The 12293-nt window shown below is 35.0% G+C and overlaps 1 protein-coding gene across 8 annotated transcripts; it reads right to left on the bottom strand.

The window, feature by feature from the left end:
- Window positions 1-1187: 1187 nt before the first annotated feature.
- PPT1 (polyprenyltransferase 1) lies at window positions 1188-11749 on the bottom strand. 8 transcript variants are annotated; one of them, XR_015200753.1, is made up of 12 exons: window positions 11571-11734; window positions 11456-11516; window positions 7473-8245; window positions 6576-7154; window positions 5698-5833; window positions 4114-4235; window positions 3670-3739; window positions 3426-3575; window positions 3201-3336; window positions 3019-3115; window positions 1644-2052; window positions 1188-1556 (listed from the first exon to the last, which is right to left on the bottom strand). XR_015200753.1 is itself a non-coding variant. In XM_086569951.1 (11 exons), exons 4-10 carry the CDS (start codon window positions 6998-7000, stop codon window positions 3049-3051), a joined length of 1023 nt encoding a protein of 340 aa, XP_086426077.1. In that variant the 5' UTR covers window positions 7001-7154; window positions 7473-8245; window positions 11456-11516; window positions 11571-11749; the 3' UTR covers window positions 1188-2052; window positions 3019-3048. The 8 variants fall into 8 exon arrangements, 6 of the variants coding, with proteins under 6 accessions (XP_086426077.1, XP_086426073.1, XP_086426075.1 ...); XR_015200754.1 differs by having other exon boundaries at window positions 1665-2052; XM_086569951.1 differs by having other exon boundaries at window positions 1188-2052; window positions 3019-3091; window positions 3260-3336; window positions 11571-11749.
- Between the last annotated feature and the right edge of the window lie 544 nt (window positions 11750-12293).

The raw sequence follows: 12293 nt of genomic DNA, 5'->3' as shown, positions 1-12293 counted from the left end.
TTTTTTTCATTTTTTATTATATATTTTGTAATGTTATTTTTTGTATAATTGTTTTTAATTATGTTTTAAAACTGTGTTAAGGATATATTCGAAATAAGTCGGTGTTTTATCATAGACACTAAAATTGTATGATTTGTAATAGGGAATTAGTTTCTACAAATCACCTATTTTTTTTTTATTTAATCAAATATATAAAAATTGGAACACTAAAAGTGTTTGATTCGTAATAGGAAATTACTTTCTACAAATCACCTATTTTTTTTTAGCAATTTTTTTTTATTTAATGAAATATATAAGAATTGGAAATACACTTAAACTCTCTAAATATAAGAATTAGAAATACATTCAAACTGTCCAAAGAGGTTCAATGTACGTGGGATTATAGGCTATTAGAAAATACTATCTTTCGTATTAAAATGTCAAATAGGATAGAGAAAAGGCTAACTCTCATATTAGAGTGCTACATAGGAGAGACAAAATCATCATTTAAAGGTCTCTGCTTTAGTATATAGATAGTAGATGTTTAGGAAAAGTTAGAGACTCTGTGAAACTTTATATGGGATTGTTTTCTTATTTATATCTTACTTTTTTATAAATAGTAATAGAGTTTAGAAAAAACTGGAGTCCCTGCGAGTGTTCCAAAAAATAGATTGGTGATGATGTAACTATAATATATATATATATATAAGGAATTGGAATATGTCGTAATTATTGTGGTCGTAATTGTGATTTTTTGAATCTTTAATTATGAATAAATGTCTAAATCATACAGTGGATGGCACATCAAATCAAAAGGGTTTTAGGAAAATCGTTTTCGGTGGAAATTATTATTTTTAGCAATTTAGTTTTTTGTCTAGTATTTTTTTTTTTCGTAATTAGCTATATTGTTTAGGAAAAGTTGAAAATTCTATAAAACTCTAAATATGATTGGTTTTTCGCAATTAGTTTCAGTGTTTAGAAAAAATTAGAGAGTCAGTGAAACTCTAGATGAAATTGTTTCCTTATTTATATCCTACTTTTTTATATTTAGTAATAGAGTTTAGAAAAATCTATTTTTATATTTAGTAATAGAGTTAAAAAAAAACTAGAGTCTCTGTGAAGATATGGACACTCTAGAAACGCTTCCTCAATTGAAGAGAGTAGAGCTATAATATATATATATATATATATAAAGATAAAGATAAAGATAAAAATAACATTTGAAATTCTGTATACATCATTTGTTTTTCCAAAGTTCACCACTGTTGGATGAAATCGATATAAGATTACAGTTTGTTAATACCTAAAATCTGCCAAAATAGAAGTCGATAAACAAAATCTCACATCAAGAGTACAGCAGCTTGAACTTTACAGCCTCTTAAATAAGTTCACACCTGTACAACACCTTACAACGTATGCAGCTCAGTTATTTCCCAAATTCCAATTTAATCTCTTTCCCTGTATCCCTGTGAGCCCATGAAAAGTTGGTCTGGAGTCTGGACACTGGCTAATTGCCGAGTGATGCTGCTAACAAGAACCACATCACTACGGCAATCCAACCGTGATCAATTAGAACACTGAAGAATAAATTCGAAAACAAATGAATGTTACTTTGTCAGGACTTTCAAGCTGTGTAAAATTATATATGGAGCTTATAAAACTACCAGTTTGCAAATTCAAATTACACTTATTCCTGATATGGCTCGTTCGGACATCTGAGCTTGCTAATGGTATTATCTCTTCTCATTCTTCTGGACTAGAAATCTCTTCCACAAAATTCTCCTCCTTTCAGATACTAATAGAATCGATGAGGAATGCGGATTCGTGAATTCAACAAGTAGAAACATATGCCCAGGCCCCGCATTAAAATTGACAGGTAGTCAAAAGGATCACACTCAACTGCAAAAAGGGAAGGATTGGAAATGTTGAGATTCGAAGAACTAAGACCTGGAGTCGTTATTCAAGGAGATCCACGCCTTGAATAATAACATTAGTCCCCCTCTTTACGATGCGAGTTTTCCAAACAAGATCCCACTAAAAACAAGTGCTCCAAACCACTTATTGGACACAAACCTGCAACCAAAATTGGAAATGTTAACTTAATGGTGATTGAAAATTGAAAAAGGGCGACATGTTCCAAGAATGATAAACCATAGGGTACTGACGCTTGTGGAGTACATATTCTGCAAAACAGGACTTGTTACTGTTTTCTGTTCTCATAGCATAGATCATTAGAACCTTACGAAATCCAGCCTGACTAGTAACTGTTTATGAATTTTTACTATCACCCTCAAGGTTGGTGAAATGGAATCTGCATTATATGATGCAGTTAAGTACATATAGCATCATATACTATGTTGAAATGTAAAAGATGCAATCAACCTGATTGGTAACAAGACTAACAATTAACAACTCATCCTCAGCAACATAAATTATATTCTGGCACTCTACTTAAAGATCCTATAGACTTGCACATCTTTTTTAACCTAATTTATGACCATGACAGGTCCTAAATAATTTTTTCCTGGGTTCCTACAAAGTATATTGGTTCATTTGGTTGAAAAGAAAATGGAAAAAAGATGCATGGTGAAATGTGTCGAAGGATATACAACAACTTTCTCAAGTACTTTGATAGTATCCAGCATTCATACAAGTCACAACACTAATTCTTTTTTATTTTTCTTTTTCTATCTTTTTTACTTATTTATGATCCCCAAAATGCAAGTAACAAAAAATAGAGAAACAAGGCAAAAGCCAGGTGAAGGAAATCCAGTCAAAGCTATTGAACATTAGAGGATATTGTGCAATTACAATAACTTCGCAGAATCTCTTTATTCCAGTTGGCCGACCATAAATTATTTGGTGCGTTATATATACCAAACGTAGGTGGAAATGGTGCATCAGTGAGCTACAGTATAGTCAGCAATAGAAAAGTTACCGCCTAGCTCTGTCAGTCATGCTCAGCACCAGAACATGATTACTCTTACAGATGAATTTACGGAAAAGAGGTTGAAGATGATAAGAGTGATGACTACTTACTTCCTGTCGCAGTCTGCACGACTTGACAAATCAACAGTCCAAATCTGCCATGCCAGTTGCCCAGATGCAGCCAACAGAAAAGGATAAAATGGCCATCCTGAAAAAGGCAAACAGATAAATGATACAATCCTGATTCAGTTTCCAAAACCACAGTTGAGACTTGGGTAAGGAAGATTTAATACCAATGCCTGCATTATATCCACTCAGAGTAAGGCTGCTTATACACGCAATACCAAAACCAGTGACCCAGTTCTTTGTTAAATCACCAAACCTCAAAGCTGTAGATTTAACACCCACTTTCAAATCGTCCTCTTTATCCTGAATGTGATTATTGAGTATAAAATCATATCCTGCTTCTAGCAGAACCAATCATCCCCAAAATTATTGAACTGTTTCCAAACGTATACCTGATGTGCATATATAGTATCATACACAAGTGTCCAGAAAACTCCAGAACAGTACAGTGGGAGGACTATAGCAGGATCCAAGCTTCCTCGAACTGCAGCCCATCCTAATAAAGCTCCCCAGTTAAAGGTTAAGCCTAAATATGCTTGAGGCTGCATATGTGTAACCAATGAAACGTTGGTAAACTTGTCATTAGATGTTTTGCATTAGAAAAATGAAAGCAAAAGCTGTTCAATGAATCATTACCCAAAATGTCACCCTCTTCATGAGAGGATAGGAGAAGACAAGAAGCAATGAGGATGCTCCAAGAACACGACTGGAAAAAAAAACATAAAATATGATAAGCTCTTAGCTCTAATATACTACACAAACAAGTTTAAATGTCAAATCAATAATACCAAAAGGTACTAGAACAGAAACCTCGAAATGGAAACTCGAATTACAAGCTTTTAAAGAAAATGCAACTCATAGTTGAAAAACTTAGCATGGATAGGTGGATTTGAAACAAGATAACAAAAATTTTGTGAAAAATCCCTTCCTTTATATCATTCTAAAGATCAATAAACAGTTGAAATTAATATCTTCATTTTTAAGTCCAGCCAAACACATAAGTTGCACAGCAGCATGATTACATATGCTGTTTCGTGACACCCAGATATTCTTAGCGATCACATAGAAAGAGCAGCTGACCTATAATTATTTAGCTGAAGAAGAATCCCAAGACCCAAGAGCAGTTGAGCACCAAGAAAGCTGAGCCCCTGAAATGGCGTTATGAGGCCACTTGCAATTGGTCTATGTTTAGTACGATCCACCTGCCATACAGAACTAGTAATTAAACAATAAAATCAAGAAACCACAGGCACTAGATTCAGACTTGCTCATTGTATGACAATATAAAGTATTTCAAATTGGAAGAGAAATCAGTTGCATATTGCAGGGTAAAATCAAGATAAGACGAGAAGTGCCGCACATTCTTAATCCCAACAAGAAGAACAATATGTTGGCAGGTACTTCCAAGTTTCTATATTGTAAACCTTACATATTTCTTATATAATAAGTGTGAGAGAAGGCCGAACTAATCAATCCGTACTCTCTTTTCTTTCCAAACTTTCTTCTTCATTGGGAATAATATAACTCTACTCTGTATAGACATGGGAACTCGTATTCTTCTTTGGATTTCCTAAAAGTTGTGATTTTGAAAAGTATGAGGATTCATTTAATAGGAGAGAACTGCAACACATAATAATTAATCAATGAAACCTACTGATGAACGCTTGCCTACTGTGGTTAGTAGGACACTGGAGATAATTATAATCCAATTGGCCAATCCAGCTCATCATCAAACTAGATGTGTAACTTATTTAAGTATCAATATACATGTAGTAAATTCCACTATGTTGGTCCTCACTCTCAGCTTGTGGAACCTTTCAGGTATACAGAGTGTTTTAGCTTCACACGGGCATCTAAAGGTGGCATGCGCAGGGCAACCTCTTAGAAACAAAAGAAACTCAGCCCCATCCACATACACTACCAAGTTTCTCCTCCTCCCCCATCCCAAATGTAGTTTTCCTTCCTAGATCCACACGACTTCAATATCAAATGTTAAGGGCCTTCAACCAAAAGAATCACAGAGGAAAACCAATGCATGGGTAGGTTAAGGCGTAAGGCTGTCATATGAACCCAGATAATTGTCTATTCGATCATTGAACTGTTCGCTATAAAATATCTATTTTGATATAAGAAAAGCTCATATCAGGCGCAAGACAACCCGATGAACTTAACATAAGAAGCCAAAACATGGATACTATCGGAGGAGAAAAAATGGTGTCCACAAAGATAATAACTGATAAGTGACTTGATACATATCATAAAGCTAAGAGTTGATCAAAATTTCAAAATGAAGAAACACGGGAAATTGTGTGCACATGTTACAGTCTACAAACAATCTAAATAGAACATCAATGGGCTACAATTTTATTACTGAAGTATTGCCACCAGAAAAACTGATTCATCAAACAAATGAGTTCTAGATGGCAAATTATATCTAGATTTCATCACAACTCTTCTAGTCAAGCCATCTTGTATATACAAAGACCAACTCTCATGAGTTAAAATATATTGAAAAACATGCTTTCTGATAAGACATAGACAAGCGCAAGTCAACAAATACAACAAAACATAGTGACGTTGCGTTTCTACCAAACTACAAATCACAAATTTGTAGGAACAGAGCTACAGTGTATATTTTCTTTAAAATAAAATAGAAGTTAAGACCTTTGGATCAATATCTCTGTCTAGGAGGTCGTTCACTGTGCATCCAGCCCCCCGTAGAAGCAAAGATCCACAACCAAACAGTAACAACATCTTAACATCGGGAAGGTTTCCTGAAGGTGTTGCCAAGGTAATTGACCTACAGCAATGGATTAGCAATTTCAAGTAAGATTTAGTGTTCAGAGATGGGCAGCACAAAGACCTTCACTTAAGAAAATTATTTACCAATATAAATGGTGTCAATTGATGTATAGAACCAAACTCCTTACCAAAGACACACACCCTCAACAAATTCACAAAGTCAAATAACAAGATTGGAATATACAGATAGAGCAGGTACAACAAAAATCCACCACCACCCGCACAGCAATTTCAAATTAACACAGAAGCCCTATGTGAAACATCCAAAAGATTTAATAAACTACAGGACCTTTACTAGAAACTACGATATAATCATTAAATTAAAAGAACATGGATAACGTTGTCAAGAAAAGGTTTGAAGACATGCAATGCATAAATCTAAGTCACATTGACACGGATAGGTGTGTCCGTATCCGACACGGATACGAAGTGTCTGACACAGCAAGATATTAAAAATTGTGGTATATCACATACAATAAGTGTCTGATAGGTGTCCGACACGTGGATACGTATTCGACACAGGTTATTTTTAAAATATAGTGTGTCCTTGTAACATAGCTATAAATGTATGCATTATAAGTCCAAGTATATGCTTTTCAATAGATTTACTCAAAAGTGACCTCAGTTTTCTATATCTAAATCTTCCAAAGAAATTTTGAACCCAAAACCAAAAATACATGAATTTAATAAGAATGAAAAAAAAAAATATAAGAAAAAAAAAAAAAAAAATTGAAGCTTACCACAAACATGGCCAAGCGAGTAACCAGGTTCCAATTGGTTTATCCAACCGAGCAAGCTGAGCGTAGGGGCGCACTGAGTCGGGAAGATACAGATCAATCCATGAGTGCTGAATATTTGATCCTTTGTTAACATCATGTTGCTTCCCTCCGTTGTTTGCTCCAGAAGATGTACAGATTTTGGCATTATATAAGTTTAAGCCACAATGGTCAATTTGAAGATCAACAACAAAAGGATTATATGGACGTCCAAGCAATTGGGGTCCACATATTTTGTGATGCAGAGGAAGTTTATGAAATGATTCTGAGAGTCTAGGGTTTGCTGGAGAAACCAAAGCTAAAGGATCAGAGATGGCTTGGGTGAGTAAATATGAAAATGGAGTTCTCTTGAGCTTCTGACAAGCATGAGACAGCCAGGAGATTGTCATTTTTTATACTAAATATGATTGAAATAGGTTATACTCTATCAAGCAACAAGTCAAACATTTGTTTGTACTTAACTGGCCAATTAATAACAATGGAAAGACTTTTGACTCATGGGAGCCCCTTGCTTGATCAAGAACACGTAGTCGAACCATCCATCTAAGAAACGATGAAATGTTAACAAAACAATTATATGAGCACATGATGTTAAATTCACTGAAAAAGGATATTCATAAACAATGTGTAACTCGAAGATTGAGCTTAAAAGGGTATCGACTAAAGGTAATTGAGTTTTTTCAGCTCTGGAACATGTTTTAAGTAGTTGCATTTTCACATTAATACAAATGATGTACAGAATCCTACTTACAAAATTCACAATTAGCATTTACGTAAAACACTAATAACATTCGAAATTATTATTTATTGCAATATAAACCAACAGTTGAAATTTGGTGTAAAATATGAAAAAGAACGTACCATAAAATAAAGCAAAACTTCAAAATGAGAATCTTATTAGATTCGTACTTGTCCTCGTTTTGGTGGCGGGAATGGAATTTATAGAAAGAAAAGAAAGAGATAAATGATGAGGATTATGCACCAAAGCTGACGGGCCGGGCCAATACATTTATGGGTCGGGCTTCAAACTTGTGCAGAGTCGAACAGGCGTCTGAAAAGTCAAACATCATATACTAGTATACTGCTATGCAATGGGGGCGTGAGCGGGGAGAGGGAGAGATTGAGAGGGCGTGGAGAGAGAGAGAGAGGGACGAAAAGGAGAGACGAGGAATGAGGACAGATGACAGAAACCAACCAAATGAATTTTTGTCCGCATAGCCCCTTTGGCCCAGAAAGTTTGCTCCGCTCACTTGATGATGATGACTACGTTCTTGATAAGAGTTTTTCCCAAGCCCAAGCTGGATACAGTGGATGGGATGTGCCTGAAGCTGGGACTCAGCAGAGTACACCTACAACTTAGACGCTCCAATAGAGGGGGCTTGCATTTGTCTGGATGCATGTCTTGCTTGAATGATGTCCAGTTGACCGTGCCAAGATAAAGCAGGTTGTAAGGATCTATGCTGTTTTAGTGTCGGTGAAAGATGCTCTATTGCTTTACGGCATTGTGTAATGTTATAACCTCAAAATACATTTGTGATCCGGTTCGCATTTTCCTTGATGAAGTTTAAAAGACTACAAGCTAGGTGATGCTCGATCAGTCAACGTTAGTGTGTCCCCATGGTTGTATAGAAAGCCTGAAAGATGCCAACAATATGAGGTGCAGGGCTACAGGCCCTTAGTCGCATAATATCTGTACATATAAGTGTATGATAACATATTGATGTTATTAATAACTCATTTGATCTTTGATGGAGTTTCCTGTTCATTGATCTTGAAGTGAGCTTACAAAGTATTTCAAAAAGCAATTTTAAACACATAAAACCCTAAAGCAAAACAAGACTCACAAAGAAACAGTTAATAAACTTGGCATAATGAACTAGCAGCCTAGCAGTTGCTGAGTTGGATAGAGTATATGGGCCGTAGGTCTTTCTCAGTGCCCACCATTAAAGCCCACTAGATAGCTACTCTCAGTCAGTGGTGTTTTACTAAATTACCCTTAAAACCCTGTCACCCAAAAGTCAAAACCCCCCGAGCTTCACAGTACAGTTATCTTCCTCCTCGTTTCCCTCAGAAAGCATGTTTTATAGATGATTTAGAGAGTTTAATAATAATATTTAGTCTTTTTTGTTTGTTCTACGTATTATTATTAGACTTTTCTAAATCCCACTAAACCAATATGTGAAAGTCAACATAAGACTTTTTTTGTAAACTTTCCCAAGAAGAAGCCTGTGTGTAAGTATATATATATATTATAATTGTGTAACCTGTTTTTTCAGTGTGTGCATATATTTACGTGATACATTTTATATACAACTCAAGTTCCATTAACACTTCTTCATTCACTAGCTAGAGTTTTAGCTACTCTTCAACCTATGGAAGGTAACCATTACTTTTTCTTTTTCGACGTAGATAGTAAAGTGAAATGTGAGTAGTATTAACTCTCTTGTTATATGTAGATGTTTTGGTGGTGTAAGTGTGTATAGTTTGTAGAATTTTAGAAGCATTATTTGTTGATTTTTATTAATAGCTTGAGCAAAGCGTCCAACATGGAGATATCCAATGACGACATTTACTTGGACTATAAAAAACTTCTCAAAGGTGTACACCAAGAAGCATTATTCCGATGCATTTGAAACTTCCGGTTGTAAATGGCATATTGATTACTCTCACTTTATTGATTTTTTTTAAATGAAACTGCAAAAAATGTGTTGTACTCACTTATTTTTATCATTTGCGTGGGTAGGCAGGTGCTGATTTATCCTAAGGGGTGCAATGGAGATCATTTGTCAGTGTACCTAGTTGTTGCAAGTCCAGAGTTCTTGCCTCATATTTGGAGTAGATATGCTGAGTTCAGTCTTTCAGTCATTAATCAAATGTACATGCAATCCACTTTGCGAAAAGGTTTGAACTCTATTAGTTCTACAATTCTTTGTAAGAGAAAACTCTATATTAAATATATATATTTTTTACTTCTTTTATCATTAGTTAGAGAATTAGCGGGATAACAGTGATATATTTTTTGCTTCTGCTTTTCATGCTGTAACTGTGCGCAGACACAATCTCAAAGAGTTTGGGAAGTTTGGAGATTATTCTTTGTGTTAAATTGATAACAGATCACATTCTATACCAAAAGCTACTCTGTTAAATGGATTTCATTGGTTTTTGGGAAACATTCTATACGTCTTCAGGATTTTTGTATTTAAAGTCCAAGAACAGCCAATGTCGGTTAAATGCACCACACTTCTAAGAAGGTACCGGGTTCTTAGGAAATGCTCACTAAGGGAGATGGGCGTGGTTGTGTTCTAGCACTTGAAAAACAACAGAGTGAGAGAAGCTAGCTAATATTTTTGTTGTTTTGGGCACAAAAGTTTTAGCTAGCTCGCAACACTTGGTGGGTACATGAACCCCAGCCACAAGTCCACAACTTCTCCAAAAGATGTCAATGCATTGTCCAAAGATGAAATCATCACAACTCTCACTAACGTAAATATAGTTTACTAATTCTCATTATTTCAGTTTCCTCACATGTCCATCTTACAATTTTGTTGAATTTTTGTTTTTTTGGGTGGAGAGTGCAATCAATCAAGTTCAAGAAGTGGGCACTGGCGTTTTGGATTTTTCTAAGAATGTTATTCAAGGATTTAACAGATTAGTATTGCCTATCTTGCAAAAATCTGGTGATCAAGTGGTGAAGATTGCTGAACCAGTTATTGAAGTGGCTTCTAAGAAGACCCAAGAAGCAATTGAGATCTCTGGCAATACAGAGCCAATCCACAAATTTGTTGAGGTTTTACTTCTTCTTTTTATTATCCATCCATGATTTTTCTTCATAATGATCCTATTTTAGCTATTTACTTCAAGTTAATTATTTATTGATTACGTATAACTCTTGGATAAAATATGGATACCCAAATTAAATAAACACTCTACAAATTAGAATGTGATTGCTGGTGAAGAATTGTGAAAAAAGTTGCAATTAGTCCTGTTTTAGTTGTACTAAAATGTAGATTCATGTACTTAGTACATACAGAGTCAGCCATCAAGAAGTGACCAATAAGAATGCATTAGCATAAAGCCATAAACAGACCACTCTTCTGACTCTAAATATCTAATTTAGAATCAGGTAGAAAAGGCCAAATTCCACAAAGATATCTTAAATGTATACACCATTATATACATCCCCAGCCATAATTAACTTGGTTTGACGTTGTAATAAAAAAAGTAAAACTCTAAGAGTGAATGTTGTTCAAGATTTGCGCTGAATTCTAGTCAACTTCATCGCTTCACAAGAACTAGCTGAACACATTTTCACCCTCTAATTAATAGGATGAACATGATATTTCAAAGTTCTCTATTACGTCTGAAAACACAATTTTGTGAATTAAAGTTTTCAGCAAAGAGATAGTAAACTCTGGCATTCATAGAATTTACTAAAATTTACATTGCTTATAATCTTATTTCATATATTAGCATCTTCTCAATAGTTTACAATGGTGACTGATATTACGTGAGTATGTGATAACTGATAAAGTATATATGAGACTTAGATTACCATTACCACCATTCACATTCTTGAATATCAAAAATGTTTTCCACAACTCTACTGACTTTCTATCGTTAAGCTAAAAAAAAAATTCTAATATGAAAAAACTGAAGATGAGTTCCAAAGTTTTAACAAATGAATCATGAAGGTTCATCCTACACTTGAATAGCTTTACAAAATCTACTCATTCTACATCTCTAGCAAGTTCACCCCTAAACAAGAAAGTCAAATTCAAGTTAATACTCTACTTCATTTGACAAAATCAACACAGTGAATAAAGAGCAAGAGGTCACCCAATTACCTTCTCTCCTTTCTGGTAAATCCAAGCACCTTGTCTAAGAAACTCAATTACGATTTTTCTACTGAACACAAAAATAATTCAGTAAGGCTTGCCTGGAATTAAATGAATTTGGTACCTGGTTCGCTTTCAATAAAAACGGATGAATGGGGGAAGATATGAAAATGGAGAAAATGGGAATTTTTCGATTTTTAGGCGCGAGATAATAAAAACATGGGCGGGATAGATGGAAATAAATAGCCGGTCCAATTTTTCATTTCTTTCTATATTAAAATTTACGAGTTTAATTGTTTAACCATTTGGCAACGGCCAACCACACCCCGCGGCCCAACTCCATCCGAGGCAAAATGATGCCAAGCTTCGGCGATAACATATGATTTAGCCGCGGGATGGGCCCTAAAAACTCCATCCGAGGCTAGAAGCCACGACAAAAATCGTTTTTAGCTGCGAGATGCCTACAGCTGCGGCGATAACATATGATTTAGCCGCGGGATGCCCCCAAGTGACAAACCAAATTGAAAAAGTAAAAAAAACCATGTGCGACATTGTCTCTCTTGGCGTGGTGGTCAAAGTCAAAAAAAAAATGGGCGCATTGCAAAAGGGGCGACATTTTTAGCCTCAAAACCTCCAATGTAACAAGAACGCGAAAAATGCGACCATGAATGAGGCCACCTAGAAAACCCGAATTTTTTTTTTGGTAGTGCTTATAGTCTTAAAATTGATTTGATTGAATACAAATTTTTTCTAGAAATGGAGTTAGTGAAGATATGATTGTCTGCATATAATTTTATGCAATGTGATATAAACTAACTCTTTGAGGAGCTGCACCCGAAAGATATCT

The sequence above is a fragment of the Coptis chinensis genome, chromosome 7 (genome assembly GCF_015680905.1).
Source record: "Coptis chinensis isolate HL-2020 chromosome 7, ASM1568090v1, whole genome shotgun sequence".
NCBI classification, from domain to species: domain Eukaryota; kingdom Viridiplantae; phylum Streptophyta; class Magnoliopsida; order Ranunculales; family Ranunculaceae; genus Coptis; species Coptis chinensis.
This window is presented reverse-complemented; position numbering and strand designations above follow the sequence as displayed.